Source organism: Dermatophagoides farinae, chromosome 2 (assembly GCF_024713945.1).
Source record: "Dermatophagoides farinae isolate YC_2012a chromosome 2, ASM2471394v1, whole genome shotgun sequence".
Lineage (NCBI taxonomy): Eukaryota > Metazoa > Arthropoda > Arachnida > Sarcoptiformes > Pyroglyphidae > Dermatophagoides > Dermatophagoides farinae.
Window position 1 is genome coordinate 7,588,430 of NC_134678.1, and position 25,162 is coordinate 7,613,591.

A 25,162-nucleotide genomic window follows, 5' to 3' on the forward strand; every position below is an offset into this window, starting at 1 on the left:
AAGGACACAAAAAAAAAGTTTACCCCATCCACCACACCCACCCCCAATATTCCATGAAAGTTTTTTTTGTTTCTGGGAAAATTGCCAATTTATTTATTCAATATCGATCATGTGATCATTTTTGTGTGTGTGTGTGTGTGTGTGTGTGTGTACAGAAAAAAACAACAAAAAAAAACAAAACAAAGCAAAGCAAAAATTCAATGGTTAACAATTTGGACAAAATAATTAATTAGAAAGATTGATTGAAAATAATTGTTTAATAATGATTGATTTTTGTTAATAATAATAATATAATAATAAAAAAAAATGGTGGGTTTTCGATTGTTTGGTATGTTTATTGTTGTTGTTGTTGAATGCTGATCAGCAAAAAAAAGGTCAGCAATGAAACAAAAAAAAAATTTAAAATTTAAAATAAAATTTATAAGAAAATAAAAACGAAACGAAATAAAAAAAAACAACGATGAATAGAAATTGAAAATGAATTTCACTTGGCAACACATTATAATCAGAATTTGGAGTTGAGTGGACGTTTTTTTCTGTTTTCTGTTTTTTTTTTTTTTTTGCTTTTATCAATTATATATCATCATCGATCATTTGACCAGAAAAAAAATATACAAATTCAAGGTTCGAATATATTTACCATCAGTCTCTGAGGAAAATAAAACAAAACAAAACAAAAAAAAAATACAAGAGAAAATGGCATTGGCAATCAGAAAATGTGTCATGTTTTTGAGTGTATGATGATGATGGTGGTGGTGGTGGTGGCAGCATTTTATTGAGATATTTTTTTGTGTGTGTGTGCGCGTTTTGTGTAACAATGTCAATATGGTGAAAAAATTATTGAAATTCTTTCGATTGATCGATTCGGACACACAAATACACACATACACACACACACACAATCAATGATATTGACAGAGATCGTTTTCCGTTTCCTGTTTCGTGTGTCCATGTCCATGTCCATGTTCTTTTTTTTGGTATTTCGGGCGAGTGTTTTTTTTTTTCTTTGTCGTTGATTTTTTTTCAGAAGAAGAAGATGTTGTTGATAATGATCGATTGCAATTTGGATTATTATTGTTATATTCATGAATGAATGAATCGAGGGGATGCAAAAAAAAACAACGGTTGAGTTTTTTTTTTTGAATTGAGTTGAGTCAAGTTATGCTGAATGAATGAATGCGGAGACGATATTTTGAGGAATTGAATATTTTCTATAGAAAGAGAGGAAGCAGAAAAAAATCTTGTGTGGATGATGAATGAATAAAACGATGGTGAATGGTGATGATGATGATGATGATGATGATAGGTAATGTGTGCTGGATGATTCTGATTCTGGATTTTTGTCGGTTTTCTTGGATTCTGTATGTATAAATTCTATGAAAATGGCATGGAAGAACGGAAATGATGGTGACAATGATGATGTCTTTGGCCCATTAATGTATGAAATTGTTTGTCGTATATATTAATATTAATATATATGGCTTTTTTTTATTTTTCATCCCATCCAATCCATATTTGACATTTCAAATGGAATCGAATCGAATCGAATAAAGCACCGAATTAGACATGAATAATGATAGATTATTCTCACAATGATGATGATGATGATGATGGTTTTCATGTGGTCATTTTGTTGTTGTTCAAGAATATTTTTAATTAATAAAAATAGAAAATTTCTTCTCATTCTTTTCTCTATCTCGCTATTTCTTCAATTTTTTTTATAGATAGAAATAAATTTTTTATATAATAAACACACACACACACAGAACAACATGTGTCGAGCAGAAAAAAAAATCATTTCAACATGACAATATAATATGTAGAGAGAGAGAAAGAGAGATTAAATTATCGATTATTGATTGATTGATATTGATTATTGAGAATTTTAACGGTAATATGATAATAATATAATGATGATGAGCAAATGAAACAAATGGTGGTGGTTTGTGAAATAAAATCAGTCATTTGTTTGTTTATTTTTTGAGAGAGGATGGTGGTGGTGGTGGCGGCGGCGGTAAAATTGAGGAAGAAAAACAGAAACTTGAGATGATGTATGTGTGTGTGCGTGTGTGTGCAAATAGTTCAAATTTCAAGAGTTCACTATACATATTGTCGATCAATTAATAAATTGATCAAAAATCATCATCATCTTCTTAATGGACGAATTTCATAAAGCAAACAAAAAGCAAAAAAAAAAGCAAAACAAATGGCGAATGTGAATCAACAGCAATCAAACGATATGAATGAATGAATGAGAGAAAAAAAATGTCATGTCGAGTAATAATCTTATTATTAGTCGTATGTGTAGCAAATATATATTTATAATCCTACTAATTAATTAATCAAAATTCCATGATGATTTAGAAACATGAAAAAAAAACAGAAACTGACCTAAAGATGAGGTATATGATTCTTTGTGTATTTTTGTGACATGTGTGTGTTTGTTTGTTTGAAAACGATTATTTGGAGGATACGGAAGAATTACATTTAGATTATTCTGTGTGCGATTCATACATAAAGGGTTCATCATCACCATATAAATGAGAAGAAGATAATGAGGCAAAAAAAATGAATTTGGACGTATTTTTTTACGACAGTTTTCGTTTGTTTTTTTTCTCAACAACAGAATCAGTGTTTTGATTGCGTTTGTTTTTTTTTCTGTGATGAAAATGTGAAAAAAAATTCCGAGAATGAGCATTTTGTTTCAAGTTGTCGTGTTTTTTTTCTGTTTCTTTCATTTTTGATTTTCTGTTGGTGCTAATTTTTCCGATTCATTTCCATCAATCAATCAATCAATCAATCGGTAAATCTTGAACAAGCTTTTTTCCATTTACATTGTGTACACCATGAATCTTTTTTATCCATACCATATACTTTACGACATTTACGTGTTTCACCACGTACACGTTTTGTTGGAGATGTACGATGTTGTTGTTGTTGTTGCTGTTGTAATAATGTTGCTGTTGTTTGATTATTGGCATTATTAATATTTGATGGTAATGTTGTCGAGGTTGTTATTGTTGTTGATGATGATGATGATGATGATAATGAACCATGATGTTGCTGGTGATGATTATGATGATGGTGATGATGATGATGATGATGGTGACCATTATTACGGCCACCATTTAATGATGATATTCGTAGATATTTATTACCAGCCGTTATTGATGATGATGATGCCGATGCTGCTGATGATGATGACGATGATTGTGATGTAAATGAGCCTGAATGTGAACGAGATGTTGGTGAAATTGGACTAAAACATGATGATGATGATGAACCACCACCATTACCACCATTATATGATCCAAAACCGCTACTACTAAATGAGCTAGCAATAGAATTAAAACCACCAAATGATGATGAACTAAGAATCGATGATGGTTGTGGTGGTGATGAATGACTAATTTGATTCATATCCTGCATATGATGATTATTATTTGGAATGTTTATTGGATGTGATGATTGAATCAATCCAATGGCAGCGGTGGTTTGTTGTTGTTGTTGTTGATTATTATTGTTGGTGGGTTTACGGCCACGACGATTAATAACCGTTGTTGTTGTTGTTGTTGCTGTATTCGTTGGAATACCTGTACCAAGTATCGATATACCGGCAGGATCTGGTTTTCTATTATATTCATGATCCTCTAGGTGGCGATAAGTGTTTTGTACCGGTATAAATGATACTGATGAAAATCTATTATTTTGATAATGATGATTCGGATTAATGATATTTGTGGCAGCATTGTTGTTGATGTTCATCGTTGTTGCTATTGGTGATGGTGGATTCGATGATGAATCCATTGAATTATCTCCATGTATAGACATCATAGCACTACTAACACCGCCACCACCACCACCACCACTGCTACTACTAGCACTACTTGCTGCATCACCACATTCAGAAACGGAAACTGGTGATTCAGGACCAGATGATAGATTATGATGATGATGATAATGATTAATGGAAAATGCTGGATGACCACCACCACCATTAGCACCTTTTGTCAATGTTGCTATTGCATCAGCATTGATTATTGGATCAAATGTCACATCTTCTTCGGTATAATAAAATTCTTCATCACCACTCATCATTTCTTCATCATCATTTTGTCTAAAATTTATAAAAAATGGCAAAAAAAGAAAAGGATGGAAAACAATAAGAAAAAAAAATAAATCATCATCATCATCATTATTGAGGCCATTCTCATCATTAATAATAAGAGAGACTAAAAAAAAAAAAAAAAAACAACAACAGAACATGTAATTTTTCACATACTTTTGTAAATGTTCCAAACGGACATGTTGTTCAATTTCACGTAGAACAAATGTTCTATGTTTACATCCACGCCATGTACATTTGAATAATTTGGTGGGTGTTGTTCCTGTTGGTTTATTTTTTATTTACAAATTTTTTTTTTTGAAATGAAAAATATCGAAAAAAAAACTTACGGTGTTGAAATTGTTGCTGTTCATTCATCATTGCCGTAAACAAGGTGGGTGAACGAGGTGAAGCCGAAAGGCTCATCAAAACCAAAGCGGCAGCACATTCATCCATAACAACATCTTCGGATGAACCATCACCAATCGATATTGTTGATGCACATTGTATTGTTTGCTGCTGCTGCTGCTGCTGCTGTTGCTGTTGTGGTTGTGTTGGACGTCGTTTTCTTCCGGATCTAAATTTTTTCAATTTCGTTTGTATCACATATGGAAAATGATATGGATATGGATATAAATAATCAATATTAGAAGATTGATTTTTTAAATTCAATAATAATAATGATGATGATAATGGCGGTGGTTGTGGTTGTTTTGCTATTTGTGGCGGTGGTCGTAATATAAATTGATTTGATGATTGTAATTTCATCGTAATTAATAATGACCAGATTCGATTCAAGTTATAATCAATTAAAATTCATTAACAACAGCAAAAAAAATAAATTCAACAGTGTGTAGGTTGTTGTTGTTGTTTCACATCGTTTTATTTTCTTTCTTTCTTTCTTTCTTTTTCTTGGAATTTAAACATCAACAATCGAAAACAGTAAACAGTAAACAACAAAATCAACCGGCATTGAACGGCGGCAAAAATTCAAATGGCGCCAAAAAAAAAATGAACGAATTGAAAATGAAAGAAAATACAATTATCACCACCACCACGACCATAATATACAAAAAAACCATGATCCATCACAGCAAAAAAAAAATTGTGTATAAACTGGTCTCTCTCTTTTTTTGGCGGTGTGTGCACGTTAAAGTTATTTTTTCTCACTTTTTCATTTCATTTTTTATATTTCATTGAATCTCTTGATTATTACAAGAGAAAAAAATGAAACTGAAACTGAAACTGAAATGAAATGAAAATACAAATTTTCTCTTTCTCTCTCTCTCCAACACTAGCAACAAAAAAAGAAAATCAGTGCTGGCCAATATTCAGTGTGGCTGTGTCAAACAACAACAACAACAACAAAAAAATATATATATTGGCCACTGATGTGATTGGTCGCCAATTTTGGGCGCCAAATTGAATAACAACAACAACAGCGAAAAAAGAAATGGCAGAAAACTTGAAATAATAATGACCATCATCATCATCATCATTTTGGACAACAACAACAAAAGTAACAACGGATCAAATCTCAGAAGCTATATGGTGGCCAAGAAATAAAAAGAAAAAAAAAGAAAGAAAAAAAGCTTTCAATTCAACAATTTTTATTTTTATTTTTTTTTGCGAAACACAATTGTATGTTTCATTTGTGAATTAATGATAGAGAGAGAAAAAAAAAATGAAAATAATGATGGAAAGAAACGAAAAGAGAAAGTAACGTGTGTGTGTGTGTGTGTATGTGTGATGGTAGTGTTATAATAATAATAATCATTAGATATGTCGTGTGCATGTGAATTTTGATTTCAAATGAAAAAAAAAATGAAAATGTTAAATTAATTCATTCCCGGGTTAAATCATCGAATTGATTGATCGATTGCCGTTGTTGTTGTTGTTGATGTTAGAAAAACATATTTTTCCAAAAATAATAACAAAAACATTGATGATATTCCGAATATTAAAAACAAAAGAATTCACCCATTTTGGGTAAACATCCTGACAACAGATGAAAATTCAATAAAATCCAACAACAACAACAACAACGAAACAGTAGACAAATGCAAAATGCAAAATAGAAAAAAAAAATCTATAAACCATGATGATTATTATTATATTACAACTGTCGAATGCAATATATATTTATTTATATGCTGCACACATTGCATTTTCATTTTGAACACCAATATAAATTGTCAAATGTGGTAAATTCACATTTCCAATTTCACATTCGTACTGCATAATATAGACATAGATATATATACACATTATTAATTTTCGTGTCCATTGTATATGATTAATGAATATTGTTTTGTGGTGTTGCAAAAAAAAAAAAAAAAATGAAGATTGATCAATAATACAACGGTATGCGTGTGCGTGTGCATATGTGAGTGTGCACGTTATGGAAAAATCAAAATAAAAAAAAAGATGTACAGTTATTATGACAACACCTGTATATATGTCATTCATGCACAGTGAAACAAAAAAGTATCACTTATTTACAACGAATACACAACGTTTGAACAAGAAGAAAAAAAAATTTTTTTTTTGGATTTAAATTTTCAAACAAATTCAACTTTCGACCTAACATATACACCACAAATGATGATCATCATCATCATTATAATAGGATGCTAATGATATGGCTATTAGCAGCTAACAGCAGCAGTAGTAGCAGTGGTAGTGAAAAAAAAACGAAACAAGAGCCGATTAGAGAGAATACCTGTATAATAAAAAGGGATATATATCAGTATCATTCATTCCATTCAATTCCATTCAATCAATCAATCGATCGATCAATGTTAATGTTGATCAATCGATAATAACAATGACAAAAAAAAGTAAAGAATTTGGAATTTATTTTACTACATCATCATCATCATCATCAAGATGCAAGATTAGGCAGAATTTTCGTTTTATATATGGGACAAACAAAACAAAACAAACAAAAAGTCTTGTGTGTGTTTGTTGTATTATTCTCATCGAATATAACAAGAATTGATGATGATGATGATGATTATCGAAACAAAATTCAGTCATACACACAGGAATCCAAGAATGTGGATGACAAACGATTTGAAATAAAGAAAGAAAATGGAAAAGCAGCTTATACAAATACTACACACACACACACACACAACAGCGATTACTACTATAGTAGGACATTATTGTTGTCGAATCAAGTTTTATTTTTCATTGCTAAGCTCAGCAAAAAAAAAAAAAAAAAACACATCGACGTCCGTCTTGATCGCTTTCCGTTTGTTCCGTTGAAAATGAACGGTTTTGGATTTTTTTTTTTCGTTGATGATAAATTCATGCCACCAACAACAACAACAACAACAACTATGAAAATTGTGTTTTTGGTACACACCAAAAATGGCCAATCCAAAAAAAAAAAAAAATTATGACGAAAACGGAAAAATTTTTTGTTTTTTCTTTGCCTAATTCAACATGAACAAAATGATATTCATAAACAAATTGACAAATTGTAAATGTGATGAGTGGTGGTGGTTGTGGTGGTGGCCACCTTGTCTGTTTATTTGTGCATTTTATTCATTCATTGGATTGGATTGGATGTGTGTGAGTGTGTGTGTGTGTTTTCAACCAAAACGCCACAAAAAATCAACAACAACAACAACAACAACTCGGGAACTGAAATATAAAATGAAAAATACACTTTACCAGAAATTGCAATACAACAACAACAACAACAAAAAACTATGCAGCCGTGGAAACAACAACAACAAACGAGACAAAACAAAAACATATATCAAGCGAGAAGAAAATGACAATCTTTTTTTCTATTTACTATTCATCCTTCAACGGCAACAAAAAAAAGAGAGAAAAAAAATTTCATTTCCGTTTTTATTTATTTCGTTGTAGTGTTAATTTTTTTTTCTCTCTCTCATTCCACCAAATAATAATAACCAGGACAAGACAAAGACAAATTTTCTGTTGTTGGTGCTGTATATTTTTTTTTTATTTCTGGATCATTGTCATCACTTGGCTGCCATCATCATCATCATCATCACATTCGATATAATTATTATCAATTGGTGCCAATGTCACAAACAACAACAACAACAACAAAAAAAATTTGAATTCAGGCACACAATGATCCAGATTGAATTATTATTGAATAACAATGACAATCAGAAAGAATCATCATGAGTTGTTGTCAAACAATTTCAAATACTGTATGTGTGTGTGTGTGTTTGCACAAAGATATGGAGATCAAAAATAAAAAAAAAAATTCAATCATCGGTCCTGGAACAGGCAATGAGACATTCATTGAAAAATGCAAAACAACGACGACGACGACGATGAATAAATTCAATTCATATCAACTCATAATAGGTTATGAATACATTTGAATCACATTAAACAAACAAACAGAATAGAAAGATCATTATCAACGGAAAAAAAGCTAATAATAATTAATTATGGTCGATGAATGAAAAATCATTCATTCATTCAGTGTTCACACTGTGTTTTTAATGCGCAAAATCCAAAAATGTAAAATGTAGTAAATACAAACACAACCAAACAACACGGTTTCCAAATTTATTTGAAATATACCAGAAAAAAAACTGAATAAATAAAATATGTAATGGCAAGTCACAAGTGTTGCAAAAAAAAAAAAATCTGATTCAGGAAACATTGATAGAGGGCAGTAGTGAATGATAGAAATTTGACAAAAAAAAATTTGAAATAATCATTGGACCGAATCATAAATGATGATAAAAAGTGTTAAAACAACAAAAAGCCCATTAGAATTTGTAAAATGGTCAACTGAAACACATTGGTCAACAGTGATTTGTTTGAATGGAGAAAAAAAACACGTGTAACAAACAACGTATTATTAATGATATGATGCATTGTATAAACAAATGGAAAGAAAAAAAAACAATGTATAAACCTGTCATCTTCACATCAAAAAAAAATGTGAAAAAAATTTTTTTTCAAATCCAGAAAATTTTGGCGAAAAAAAAGCACTGAAATTTTCTTGTTTACAAAAATGAATGAATAATGAAAAAAAAAATTCGCAAACCTTCGAATAAATTAATGGATTTTATCGACTATAATTCAAACACACATAAATCACCTATATATAAAATCATATCATAATCAGTGAATGGAGGCGATTAGTGATTTTTGCATTAATTTTCAAAATTTTCTTTTGTTCATTTCACCAATTATTATAATTCATAAATGACGTATGTCGCCCTCCAGTGCAAGATTATTATTACAATTTTTTTTCTAGTTTCAATCTACATTTGTTGTTGTTGTTGTCTATTCACATCATTCATACAAAAGGCAATCCCAGCAATTATAAATCATGGATTAATTATACACCACCGCCGCCATAAAGTATTCGTATAAGTTAATCGTTTTTGTCGTAATTCAGAAAAAAAATTAATAAACACTGATCCTGTCTGTACTGAAGAGAAAAAAGTAAAATCTCAACATGTTCAAATGAAATGAAATGACCAAAAACTATGAAAATAATCATTGAGAATGAACAAAAAAAAGGTCATTAAGCATTTGATTATTATCATTATTAGGCCATTGTGTAGAAGCCAAAATGGCCATATAGCACCAACAATAATGATATATAACTCTATATGTGAATATGTCGTCGTTGGTGATATATGAAATGAAAAGGTATTTTTGACAAGGTCGAAAAAAAATAGGGATGGTTATTGGATACTACTATCATTGCCATAAATAAAAAGGATGCCAAAAATAAAGTGTTCCAAACATACACACACAAACACGAACCAGAAAAGAAATATTTTTCTGGGTGAGTCTTGCGCAATTCGTTCCAGAAGCCAAAAAAAAAACCATGATGATGATGATCTAAATTCCGTTATCGTTGTTGGAACACTACAGGAACACACACAATCTCTGTTCATTTTTCCTTTTTGAAATACAACTACTAAACAAACAAGCAATTTCCGGGTATGATGATGATGATGACGTGAGTTATGACGCTACATGACTGTATTTTCCTATTTGATGTATGTTTTTTTTACTATTGCGCATCCGTATTACCGTTGACACAACCACCACCACCCTTGAACCTCCAAAAAACCAACCTAAAACCTAAAAAAAACGCCCGAAAAAAAGTCAATCAATGATGATGGCCACTATATATATATGACCAACACACACACACACAGACACACAGATAGAAACAACCATCATCATTACATAGAAAACATTCCAGGAAGTGTTAAATATCCGGATTATACTGTAAACATAGTGAAGAAAAACTGAACAAAAAAAACCCAAAAGCATAAAACATCATCAATTCACATGATGCTCCTACTACTACTACTACAGATGATGGAATTTTCAAATTGGCCCTTGGCATTCATTTGTGCAAAATACACACACACACACACGACAAACAACAACCACTTAGCAACCATCCAACATCATATGATGATGATGATGATGATGATGGTTAAATCTATATAGTCTACCATACAATTCTAACCTTTAAATATAACTACCACCACTAGCACAAAAAACAACAACAGCAGGGCACCATTAACATTGTAATACAAAGAATCTTCTTTTTTGGTTTTTTTTCAATTCTGGCAATTCTGGTGAAGGACACACATACACGAATGAATGAATGACCCACCCAATAGAGAACGCACACACACAGTAGGAAGGAAATACAAATCCAAATCTAGTTCAGAAATTAAGAAACAAACAAACAGACCAAAAACAAAACAAACCTGAATGAATCACACAGAGAGAGGTCCTTTTTTCAACAATAATATGGGGGACACATTATTTCATTCATTCAATGTTTGTACCCTTGGCACATCATATTAATATAATCGATATTGGAAAAAAACGATGAAATGATGGCTTGATTTTCATCTTTTTTGCACTCTTGGCTTTTTTTTGTTTTTTTTTTTTTTTTTTGATTTTCATTTTCATCATTCGAATTGACATTTTGATTTTTTTTTCATCTTTCAACTCCACCGAATCACACACACGCACACATACAATTCAATAGTTCAAGCATCCAAGCATATACACAATTCAATCATCGAAAAAAAAGAAAAAATCGACCAAAAGGTGAGTGAATCGAAATTGGAGAAAAAAAGGCAATCTCGAGAACGCACAAACACACACACACACATATATATATAGCAGAATTTTGTGATTCCTAGAATTTCTGGTTCTTTTTGGATTCTTATCATCAATAATAATGAAAAACAAAATATGGGACCACCATCATCATCAATTCTTCTGCTTTTTTTTGGCTAAAATTTTTTTTACTGTCAAGTCCAAAAAAAACGAAAAAAAAAAACAAAACAATGGCCACACACATACAAACGGAAAAACTCTTGCCACAGATACATATATTCCACACACATACATACATACATAATGATTTGCTTGATTTCCTTTATGGTGTTTACCTTTTTTTTTATTTGAAAATTTTATGCATATTAAACACACAGTTATTTCCAATCATCATCATCATCATCATTTGTTAAACACTGAAACACACATGAAATGTGTTATACCAAGTGTGACGATGGATATATATGACAATGATGATTGTCGATGATGATGATGATGATGATGGTGGTGCCAAAAAAAAAAAAAAAATTGAATGAATCAACGGTGATGAATATCTTCAAGGTAATCATCATCATCATCACCATTAACCATTATTATTATTGTTATTTGTAGATAGATTACTCTTTCACACACACTCTTAGAAATGAAATAAATTCATTTTACAAGTCAAGTGTGTATGTATGTATGTGTGTGTGTGTGTAAAGAATTAGAATATCATCATCATCGTTATCATTTGATTTCCTAAACACACACACACACACACACACATTCGTACACAAACAAAGCAAAACAAAACAGAGAAAAAAAAATTCAAGGCTAATAACAGTATTATATACACACACACACACACTTGGATTGGATTTTTCTTTTTTTTTATATTAAAAAGTGCATTTTATATACACACATATGTGTGTTTGTGTGTATATATGTGTAATGTATATTTGCGTTGGTGTTGTTGGTGAATTGCCTTAAATGTATATAAATATTGCAAGTATCAAAATTCTTTGCCATTTCTTCATTTTTTTTTTTTGTATATAATTTTCTTGGTAATTTTTTTTCTACACACACACAAACTTTTACTTATTTTTCATTCATTTTCCATTATTCAACGCATGCGTCTTTACAATTTATATTTATATACACTGAGAAAATATGACGCCTGTAAACACTTACACACACGAAAATGGGCTTCTTCATCATCATCTGTATCATAGATCTCTTTAAAAGATTCCAAAAGAGGTATCAATCCATCTTTTTTGTTGTTATTGCCAAAAGAAAAAAATGAAAAAAAAAACAACAAAAACAATGCCAATTTGATGCCTCATTTTGGCCACGATGATCATGATCATCATCGAAATTAACGTAATGATAAATGACAAACGACAAACTGTGTGCATGCTGGTTGTTTGTGAAAAAAAAAAAATTGAAATTCAAAATTTGTCAATTTCAAAGTCAAAACAAAAATTCAGGTCATTTGTATATATGTACATGGGGGTCGATGATGATGGCTGCAATCATCATCATCATTATTAATGGGGACAACAAAAAAAAAATCAAATATCCAGGATGTCCGTTCCAAATTATATATATTCAATTTAAATACCAAATTGATTCGAACGAAAAAAAAACATCTCCGGATGGGATTGAAAATCAATCAACATCCAAAAATCAAAGGGAAAAAAAGGAGGACAAACAAACATTCATGGTGGCTTGTAAAGAAAAAAGAAAATTGAAATGGAAAAAAAAATTTTCAACTGATCTTGATCATCGATGATGATCAATTTTAAATGAATGTGATGTGATGTGATGTGGTAAATATAAACACATTGTGTTAACAAATAAAATGCAGGCAAGCCACGTTTTTTCTCTCTTTTGATTTTGATCGATTCGGCATCGATATCATCCACACACACACACTGCACAATATTCAATACACCGGCATTTTGTGCTTGAGATCCAATCATCGTCAATGTTTTTTTTTATTACAAAAAAAAAAATGAAACGAAACGACAAAAAAACTTCAAGATTGCCACTTGAAAGCCGGCTTCAAGTAGATAGTAAAAATAAAAATAAAAAACAAACGGCAAACAAACAAACAAACACACAGCAACAACAAAATTTCCATTTTTTCAATCATAGAAAGAAAATGAGAGATATCCATCCATCCAATATATATTGATTTGTAGGTAAAAAAAAACAAAATAAACACATAGTTTGCCGAAAGCAAGCTATTTCATCATCATCATCGTGTAAAACAAAACAGAAAACAATTCTGTTTGATTTAAAAAAAAAAACAGAAGAAAAATTCAATCAAACGAAAATGAAAATTGAAACAAATAAACAAAATGAAAAGCAAAACAAAAAAAACCGAACATACCGGTAAAGAAAAGCCGGCAAAAATTTTTTCTTCTTCTTCTTCATCATTTTTCAATCATCATCAGTCACCTGAACAAGCTTTTACTTTCATGATTTTTTTTTCTATTTCCATAAAAAAAAACACACACACAGAACACACAGATGTATCATCTTCAGCTACACACACGAATTGACTTGACTTGACTTGAATTAATTAATTAATTAAAGTGAAACAGAGAGTGAGAGAGATAATGAGAAACATGTTCACATGATGATAAAAAAAAAACATTGATTGATCATAACTGGAAAAAAAAGGTGTTCATCATCAATGGCAGTTAGTAATTTTCATGGAAATGAAAATGAAAATCTTTTTTCATTTCAATCAATCGTTTGTATTTCCAATGTATTTTTTTCATTTCATTTCATTTCATTTCAGTTTGCTTCGAGCAACACACACACACAATAATCAAACCTGTTCATTCATTCATTTTTCCATCTTTCTGTCAGTGTATGTATGACCATCATCATCATCATCATCATCGATTATCATTTAGTAAAAAAAAAACAAAAAAGAAAAAAATCTGCTTATTATGTGCTCGAATTAAACTTGAAAAAAAAACACATATATATCCAATCATATCATGTGTGTAGGAGCAGAAAAAAAAGGTAAAATATACATTCATGCATGATTAAATTTGTCATCATCATCATCGGTCATTTATAAATATTGTTGGCCAGGTAAAGTGAAAATGATTATCATCATGTTAGAAAAACAAAACACAATGGATTACATTCTAACTACCATTTGAATGATGAATATATTCAAGATGAATGAAAAAATGCAACCACATTGAATGAATAAACGAATAAAAATCTTACAGGAAGAAGATTGAAATGTACATTGTGCATACTGTGTGTGTGTGTGTTTTTTTTTTTGTATATATATGGTTAGTAGTAGTAACAAATGAAGAAAGAAAAACAAAAACAAAAACATCAACCACCATTAAACAAAAAAAAAAGAAAGAAAAAGAAAAACGTGTTTATGAGATGCTTATAACAATCAAGCATAAATATATTGCTGCTGCTGCTGCTGCTGCTGCTATGTAATTGGATGTTGGTGATAATAATAATAACGACGATGATGATGATGATGATAATGATGGAATACCACCATCTTGTGACCTTGTCATTGTCATGACGATGACATACTGGCATACAATTCTCTCTCTCTCTCATTCATTGTTTTTCCATTCTATTCATACATACAACAACAACAGCAGCAGCATTAACAGTTCCTGTAAAAGCAAAATTTTTTCTTCTGTTTTTTTTTCATTACTTTCTTTCTCTATTTTCATGCCAAAAAAAAAAAATTATCATCATCATAACATCAATCATCATTCACCATATAAAAAAACAGTTTTTCACCATTTTTACCCATTTGGTTGTAGATTGAATTAAAAAAAAAAAATTTGACAATTGAATTGATAATGACTTTGATGATGATGATGATAATGTTTCAAATTCAAAATCAAATGATGATCAAAAAAAAAAAAAAAGGATTATCAATCTGCTTGCCTAGATGTGATGATGGGCGAATGATTGTATCGATTATCGATTGTCGCCAAAAAAAAAAAAAAAAAAAAAAAAAGAATGAATGCATTACAGTCATTCATCATTCACATATATTCATCGAAATGATTCGAATTTTTTTTTCCAATATGATGATCATAAGCCCGAAACCATTTCACAAACAAACGAACGTAAATGTAATACAATGTTTTGTTATTTTCAAGGATAACAGCGACAACGACGACGACGACTACGATGGAAAAAAAATTGATTAAAAAATACACAATCCAAATCATCGAATATAATAACTGGCCACGACCATCACATTTGATTATGAGGTGATATGTATGTATGTGGTCATTTATATACAAAAACATCATTATTCTTGTCCAGTGAAAAAAAACAACAAAAAATGATAATTATCATTGATAAGCAACAACAATTGTTTCAGATCAGAATTAATAATTCAATGTTTTTTTTTTCTTTGAACGCTTGTCTTGTCTTGTCTTGTCGTTGTTGTTGTTGTAGTTTGCTTGTCTAGAAAGATTAATTTCTTCTATACATCCTTTCAACATCATCATCGAAGATTTTCGATGATGATGGTGCACACAAACACACACACGATTAAATTGAAATCAAGAAAAATTAGAACAAACGAATAAATCAGAAAAAGAAAAAAAAAACAAAATTTTTGACACAAAATACACTCGTGATCATGTGGTAGATGATGATAATCATCACGATGATCAACAACAACAACAACTATCATCATTATAATCTAAATTATCATTCACATATATAAAGGTTCAATTCAATTTTCAATTTGAAATTAGATTAGATTTTCAATGAAATGCAAAACAACAACAACAACAACAACAGTTATATAAGAAGGATTTACCATTTGTTGTTGTTGTTGTTTTTTTGCATCACTCCTTTCATCATCGAAAACAACAACAAAAAATGATTTTTTTTTTCATCTCAACATCAACATCATCATCATCATATCACACATCATATGATGATGATGATATATAAGAAGAGAATGGTGACATGATATAATATACCCTGGCCATACATTGATCATCATCATCATCATCATCGATCACGATTCGACAAAAGAAAATAAAAAAAAAAAGATTCGCTCCATTCATTTATTGTTGATGATGATGATTTTTTTTTCACTATAACCATAATTTGTATATATAGATCATCATCATCATCATTACATTCAATTAATTTGTAAAGCAAAAAAAATTTTCTTCTTCCCAGATCACCACCAACCAACCACCACCACCATCATCATCTCATCATTTCAATCAAAAAAAAAGAGCCAACTTTTGACTCTCTCTCTCTCTCACTCTTTTTATTTTTAAAATATTGACCTCATTTCTTCGTCTTGTTGTCGTTTTTTTTTTACCATACACAAAATCCATTACATCACCATCAATTGTCCAATTGTAGCAGACATACACACACATAGAGTTTTTATTTCAATGTTTGTGTTTGATAATAATGTTGACACTCGCTAAGGATTTCTTTATTTAAAATATAAAATAAAAAAAAAATTGTCTCACAATTTGTATTTCGAAATTATAAATTGAAAAAAAAATGTAAAGTAAATGGACAAGAAACGATAAATGATAAGCATAGATGATGATGATGATGATGATGGATACCTGGCGCAACAAGTGTAAACTTTATACTGTTAACATCATCATCATCACACTTATTGACTCATCATCATCATCATAAACATACTATACAAGATAAAGATATTTCACATTTATTCAAGATGAATCAAACAAATAAAAAAAGATTATGGCCGTTTTTTTTCTAGTGTCACACACACACGCAAACAAAGTGACAAAAATCACTCGAAATAGAAAAAAAAAAATCTTGTAAAAAACACACTCGCACACACACACACACACAATAATCGATCAAAGATTTTGATTAAACAAACGAACAAACAAAAAAAGATCGATCGACACTAGATCAACAAAATGCTTCTAGGTAACTATGTATGTGGATATCGATAAATCATCTTTCAATATATCGAAACAAAAAAGCGATTGACACACACACTCACACACAACAGAAAAAAAATCGATCGATGATGACTTGTACCCAAGGACCCCAGCAACAGCAACAATAAAAACGCCTGAATAATAATGATAAAAATAAAAAAAAATATTAAATCCTGAAATTGTAAACTTTGGCTGATTGAAAATCAATGATCGACGATGATAGATAATCAAATGGAAACTTTTGTCTTTTTTTTATATTCCATAATGATGATAGTGATCAATGATGATGATGATGATGATGACGATAATCCCGGATTGAATGGATAAGTTAGTTTTTTTTGGTACTTTTTTTCCGATAAGATATATTGAGAAGGGGAAAAAATTACATATGATCGCATATATGACAAGTACCGTTGTGTTTGTTTGACTTGTTTCATTTGTTTTTTCTAAAGATTTCTACGACTGTTTTTTTCGATGATGATGATGATGATGATAACATTTCCTGATATGTGCAATTAATAATCAAATCGATTATTGACCTCATGCATTGGTAGATTGCCAAACCAGACAGAAAAAAAACGGAGAATTTTGAATAAAAGGCGCCATCATCGTTGGCTACAACAAACAAGAAATATGAAACAAGTGTTGTTTTTTTGTGTATGGCCAATGGAAATAAAATAAAAAACAAAAAAATGTTTTCCATTCATTGTACACTAGGTCAAGGATTATTACTTGTTTTTGTTGTTGTTTAAAAATTGGTTTGATTTTTTAAGGGGGGCGGAGGCCATACACAAATGGCATATTCTCAAGAAAGAAAGAAAAAAAAATCAAAATTCAAAAATGACATGTCATTATTATTATTTTTCTTATAACACGTTTCAATTATTCGACCATCACACAGGGGATTCGTCAGTTTCTTTTTTGGTTTTTTTGGATTCAAAAAAAAAAACAACTATTACAACAACAACGCACACACACACACACAGACATTTTTTTCATTAGAAAACAAACAAACAAAACAGATGTGACATTTGTTGTGTTAATGTGTTTTATTAATGTGTTTTTTTTTCTTCCATTTCATTCATTGCCATCATCCAAAATCATCATTCCAAGCACATATATACACACACACACACACAGAGAGAGAATTGAGAGCGAAAAAAAAATGCATCCAACAATAATAATGACAATGATGATGCGGATGATGACAACTTATTTCATGTGTCAAGGATATTCTAATGAACCACTGATTTATATAGATATATATGGACATTTGTGGAATATATAAACAACAACAACAACAACAACAACTGGAAATGTGATATCATCATCATTATCATAAAATAATGGACAAAACACATAGAGGTCCATATAGTGGATTGATGATGATGATGATGATGATGACGATGGTTAATGGACTTGGAAAATCAAGAATATTTGGAAAAAAAACAGCTAAAATTGACATTGAATGTAAATCATTACCAAACACACAGACAGAATGAGTGAATTTTGATATGAACAAAACGAAAAAAACAATTATGCTAATAGGAGATGAATTAAAAAAAAAAAATTTTCTCTTTTCTCATGTTGTCACATAAAAGTTTAAAAAGGTCCTCACCACAATCACCAGTTAATAACATTGTATGTATTTCAAGTATAGAAAATTTCTTCATCATCTTTGTTCGCCAATCGATTTTTAAAATAAACACACAAATAAATGATGATTGATGAGTAAAAGTCAAATGGTTAGAAAAATAATGTCCAAAAAAAAAAAAAAAATGATAAGATCGAACAAGTCTGTTTCTTCTCATAGTCATTTTTTGTTTTCTCATGAATAAAAATAAAACAAAAACAAAAACAAAACTGACGAATACACCCACAAATTACACATCATTATTTTAGATCATCATGCTAGATATATGATGGCCAATAATAAAAAAAAAAACATCAGATAAAGCAAAAATAAAAATAAAAATGATAAACAAACACACTGAAACACACAATAAGTAAACTTTTTTTTCAAAAAAAAAAATCAAATCAAATTGACCAAAAAAAAACTAGATCAAACTGGTCATCATCATCATCATCAGTATTCACACCACAATCAAAATGTACATTTCATTTATGTGTGTGTGAATGAGTGTATATAAAGTGCCCAACCTATCTATCTGTGATGTACCTGTATTGATATTACATTTTTCTCCCTCTCCCTCTTCCCTCTCCCCCTGCAAAAAAAAATATGTGCATTAATAATAATAATAAAAAAAAAATGGTAACACATTGATCATGGCGTACATTATCGTTTGTATTGCATAATCATAATAATAATCATCACTACATTCTCGTTAATAACAACAACAACAACAACAAGAAAATTTTAAAAAAAATTTTTTCCAACTACGACGTATATATTCTATTATTCATTCGACATTTTATCATCATCATCATCACCATTATTATGCACATTAATTGCATCAGTATTTAATACATTAAACATCAAACAACAACAACAAACAACAACATTTATAGTCCGGATTTTAAATTGCCAAATAGAATCCAAATGATGATGATGATGATGACGGTGTGTGTGTAAAAATTGCACCCATTTCATTGTAAACAAACAAAAATAAATTAACCAGACAAACAAACAAACAAATGAACATTATTTGCAATTTAACCATCGTCCATCCATTTGTTTATCAACAACAACAAAAACAAAAAACCGATTTAGAACAACAACAAAAAAACTTTTTTTTTTTTGATCAGGTTTTTTCCATCAAAAATGAAATTAAATTAAATATAAAATAAAACAAAAACATCATCAAACGACAAAAAACAAAAAAAAAGGATCAATGTTCTCGAATCGGATGGATACGCAAACCTTCAATTGCATTTTTTTTCAATTGAAATGAAATGAATGATTCGACCAATGATTGTTATTCTGCAGTAACACAGTGACAAAACAATGAAAGAAAAAAAAAATTCAAAATTCGTATGGGAAAAAAATGAAATAAACCCCTAGAGAAAGTGAACCATATCATCAATTCAAAATGTTCCATATGTGTCACTGGCCGTATTCATCCACATTACAATGTATCATATTATTCGTTATTATTACAAGGAACAAGGGTGTATTGCGTTTGTGTTTTGGTGTGTGTGTGTGTGCGTTGTAAATCAAAAAAAAAAAAAAAAAAAAAATGTAACTCCTGGAAATGGATCAAAAGCTAAATAAATCAACAACAACAGCTGTGCAGAGTTTTTCGATTGCAAAATGAAAAAAAAATACTGCGCTTTTGCTCACACATCTCATATATAAAAAATAATAATAAAATGATAATCATTCACCATACAGATTGCATCACATCATCGAGATAATAAACATTATTATTATTACGGTTGTTGATCATTTTCATTACCAAGAAAATGAGTATAAAAAAAAGCCGGTATGATGATCATGGCTCCAAGCAATCTGCCATTCTATCAGTTATCATCAACCACAAGTCAAAAGTTCTTTTGTGTGCATGTGCAGCACACACAGTTTGCATCCTCATTAATTAATTGTTATTATAACTAAACTGATTGTGGATCATCATATCACATCACAGTAAGCATTAAATTGTTGTTGTCGTCGTCATCATCGTCGTTGTTGTTGTTTACAGTAATCAACAACAACAACAACAATTGTATGCAGTCAAACACAAACATATCAAAGATAATTAGTGATTGCAGAGTAGCACCAAAAATCCAAGCATCCGCAAAACACAACAACAACCAAAAATTAAATAAAACAACACAACAACAACAACAACAACATGAAACGATGAAAATCATTACATTGGATCATCAATCCATTGACCATAATGGTAATGGTGGGCAAAATCTTTTATTGAGAATTATATAGTATATATATGTGTGTGATATAACATGTTGTTGTTGTTTCCACCAAAATTCAACAAAATAATAATAATAAAGAACCAAGAAAAAAAACAGGTTTAAATCATAATCATCACATAAGGTTATATATAAGTTGATTTGAGATTTGGTCTGCATAAGTATTAAATAAAAAAAAAAAAAAAAAATACTACCATGACGAAGAAACTAGAGTTTTTCTCTGGTTTTTTCACACACATACACACACACACAGGTGTATCTCTCTCTCTTTTTCATTCATTGATTAACGACTTTTAAGTACAATCATTTTATATATTAGATGGATGGATTTTTTTTCTATACATTATTGTTCTGGCCATCATCATCATCATGATGATGATGATGGTAAAATAAAGATAAATTTAAACATACACACACACACACAAACGAATTTAATTCAAAATGAAAAACTCGAGCAATCTATCTACCGTTTTACAGGATTTTTTTTTTAAAAAAAAAATCATCAAAAATCACATGATTAAAAGTTCAAGGGTCAAAATCGAAATCAACCAAAAAAAAAAACCAACCACCATTATAAAGATATATAATTGAAAAAAAAGAACAATTCAAAAACTTACATGGCACCAATGTTGTTGCTGTTGTTTTGATTGAATGAATGACCAAAATGATTCAATTTTTGTTGTTGTGGTACATCAATATGAGCCGATTGTTGATGTTGATGATGATGATGATTCATACGAAAACCATTATTCTGAGTTTCACCATTATTACTGTTATTTGTCAATAAAATACTGGAACCAGATTGATTTCGTTGCCGTGATTGTTTTGATTTATTCATTGTTGATGATGATTTTGATGATTGATTCATTTCCAAATTATCATCCGGTGATCGACGACCATTCGATGCTAATAAACTATAATCTGGATGTTCCTGAATACGTGCTGATTTTCTTGATGGTAATAAACGTATTTCATTTAATCTTACAATACGAATTTCTTGTGGTTGTTGATTGGTTGATAAATCCTGATGATGATGATTAGATGATGATATGGATGTAGATGAATTTATCGTTGTCGATGATGATGATGATGAGTTTGTCGTCGCTGTTGCCATTGTCGATGATGATGATGGTGATGATGATGGTGAATCAATAACCAAGGTAACATCATCTGTATCAGTATCATGTTTTAAAACATGTGCCGAACATTCACGATTACGATAAGTAATGAATACTTTTTGATTTTCACTTAATAATGCACGTGTTATTGGTTCAAAACCACGTCCAATTAATTGATCGGCAGTATAATCTAATATAAGACCTTGATCTTTTGCTGTTGTAGCTGTTGTGGTGTTGGTGTTGGTATTGTTGGCGGTGGATTGATTATCATTTGGTTGTTGATCATTACCATTACCATTACCTAATTCATCCATCCAATCAAATGTATATGAATCTAATGGATTTGTAAATTGTATTGAATATATTAATTGACCATTATTGTTGTTGTTGTTATTGTTGTTGTTGTTGGCATTATTTGTTGTCAATTGTTGTTGTTGTTGTTGATTATTGGCATGATTATCAGATGATGATGGTGATAAATCTTTTGGCAGCATTGAATTAGAAGTATTGGTAGTATTAGTAGTATTAGTAGTAGTAGTAGTAGGTGTAGTAGTTGGCGTCGGTGGTAATGTTTTCTTAATTGCTTTCACTCTTCCAGGATAATAATAACCACGTATTGGTGCACTAATAATTGTACCAATTGTTGCTGCTGACCATTTACCACGATTCGATGATGATGACGACGTTGTTGTTGACGTTAAATTGTTTGAATTTGTCGCCATCGAATCTAATGATATTGATAATGGTATTGTTGCCATCGTGGACATGACGATAAAAATGTCGTCGTCGTTGTCGTCTTAGTAAAAAAAAAAACAAAAAACAAAACATTCACAAACAAACAAAAAAAAAATCTAAACAAATCCAAAAGAAAAAAAAAACATTAAATCTTCATGTCAAAATTGTTGAAAATTCATCATTTCAGCTTTTTTTTTAAAAAAAAGAGAACAAAAAAAGAAAAGAATTTTCTTTACAATGATTCTCTCATCAATATTGTAATTCATGCATTTTTTTTTCTTGGTTTACATACCACCGTAAATATTACGAAGGAAGAACAATTTGCATAATATGTAAATATGATGATGATGATGATGTGATTTTTTTTTTGGATTTTATCACATCAAAAAGCCGGCATTTTTTTCCCCTTCGTTTTGTTTCGATGAAATACAGCAACCAACCATCATCACCATCATCATCATCATCATCGTAAGCAAAATATTTTGTCAACGTTTTCATTCAATCAATCAATTTGATTTGATTTGATTTGATTCGATTTTGTTTGACTTTCATTTAACCATTGTCGATATTATCAATCATATTTCATACAACACATATATCACACCATTATAATATACCGGCTTTTGTAGATGATGTTTTTTTTCATTTATTGACGTCAAAAAAAATGATAAACAAAACAAACTTATGCAGGGTTTTTTCCCCGATGAAGAAAAAAAAATCATAATTCACAATGATGATAAGTAATTTCTTCTTTGATCAAATGGGCAAAAAAAAAATGAAAACAATTTTGACCAGGAACAATGCAAAAATTTCACTGATAAAAATTCATATTCGATTGATTGAACAAAAAAAAAAAAAAAAACAGTTTCTGTTTGGTCTCATTTCTCACACCAAAAACATCATTTGATCTTGAATCGAAGAATTTTTTTGGTTTTTGGTCCAAAGTTTTGTTGTGTTTTCGTTATGAATTTGTTTCACATATATACACACATACACACATATCTTATTAAGTTCATTCCTGTTTTACGGTATAAAGACGAATGGTGCCCATACAGTAATAACAGCAGCGGCAGCAATACACAAGCAGAAGACATTCATGATAATGTTGTCGATGATGATGATGATGAGAGAGGAGAAGGAAGAAGAGAAGCCGGTAGCAGCGGCTGATATTGTTATTGTTGTTGTTGTTGTTGTTGATATGAGAGAGAGACATACAGCTGTGGTAGTTTTCTGTTAACTTTTAGAATTCATCTATGCTACTACTTATTTTGTAATAGCAGTAATATAATATAATAGAAGCATATTGATTAGTAAAGTCATATGACAAAACTTTTTGTAACCATTTGTTGTTCATACTACCAAAAAAAAAAACGAAAGAATGAAAGAAGTGGCATATAAAATAGTGAAAAAAATATATATATACATTTTAATTGTGGGTAGTAGTAGTTAGAAAAATAGTTAATAGATATATATATATCCTGTTTATTTTCAGAAGAAACAAAAAAAAATGTAAATGTTTGGTTTTTTTTTCTGGTTTCTCAGCTGGTGTATGTGTGTGTTTGTGTATGGTATGGATGTGACCGATAATAACGTGTGTGTGTGTTACACCCGCAATTATCATAAATTTGCGGTGGAGTTGTTGTTGTTGTTGTTGTTGTTACGATAGAGTCAGGTTAAGATATACAAAAAAAAAAAAAAAAAAAACAAAACTGAACCGAACCTATTTCGAAACATTTTGGTGATCCATCCATCAAGAAAAAAAACATCATTTGATTTGATCCATTTTGGATTGATTTTTGGAAAATAAAACAAAAGACCAAATTGTTTCCATTTCAAATATACAGGAATATAAAAATAAAAATAAAAAAAATTCGAGGTCAAAGATCATCAGATATTTATATATAAATTTCATAATGGGAAATCAACAGATCAAGATCATTATTGACCGGATGATGATAATGATACCTTGAACTCGAAAAAAAAGGTCACCTGTTCATCACTGATGGTGGATTATAATCATCATCACTTTTGTGAAAAAACAAAACAAAACAAAAAAGACAAAAGTCTTCATTTGTGTATGTATCCCGATGATAATTATCAATTGGTCATCAATTATCATTTTTTGGTGATGACCAAACATTTCATCATAATAGAATCTCAACAGGATCAACAATTTCATTATTATCATTCTTTTGCTGAAGATTTTTTTCAACTTGTGATTCTTGTTTTTTTTTGTGTGTGGTGGTGGTGCT

The 25,162-nt window shown here is 30.1% G+C and overlaps 1 protein-coding gene across 2 annotated transcripts; it reads right to left on the bottom strand.

Moving 5' to 3' along the window:
• Positions 1-230: 230 nt before the first annotated feature.
• On the bottom strand, positions 231-23,952 carry LOC124499024 (uncharacterized). 2 transcript variants are annotated; one of them, XM_075735591.1, is made up of 5 exons: positions 23,203-23,952; positions 21,675-23,026; positions 4,456-4,682; positions 4,283-4,388; positions 231-4,117 (listed from the first exon to the last, which is right to left on the bottom strand). In XM_075735591.1, exons 2-5 carry the CDS (start codon positions 22,940-22,942, stop codon positions 2,797-2,799), a joined length of 2,922 nt encoding a protein of 973 aa, XP_075591706.1. In that variant the 5' UTR covers positions 22,943-23,026; positions 23,203-23,952; the 3' UTR covers positions 231-2,796. The 2 variants fall into 2 exon arrangements, with proteins under 2 accessions (XP_075591706.1, XP_075591707.1); XM_075735592.1 differs by having other exon boundaries at positions 21,675-23,097; positions 23,203-23,951.
• Between the last annotated feature and the right edge of the window lie 1,210 nt (positions 23,953-25,162).

Bases quoted from the DNA above. Each gene is read 5' to 3' on its own strand.
- LOC124499024 (XM_075735591.1), bottom strand. From the start codon at position 22,942: ATGTCCACGATGGCAACAATACCATTATCAATATCATTAGATTCGATG. The intron at 4,683-21,674 runs GTAAGTTTTTGA...GAAAAAATTTAG, and splicing joins AGCAACAACATTGGTGCCAT to ATCCGGAAGAAAACGACGTC. The intron at 4,118-4,282 runs GTATGTGAAAAA...TATAAATTTTAG, and splicing joins CGTTTGGAACATTTACAAAA to ACAAAATGATGATGAAGAAA.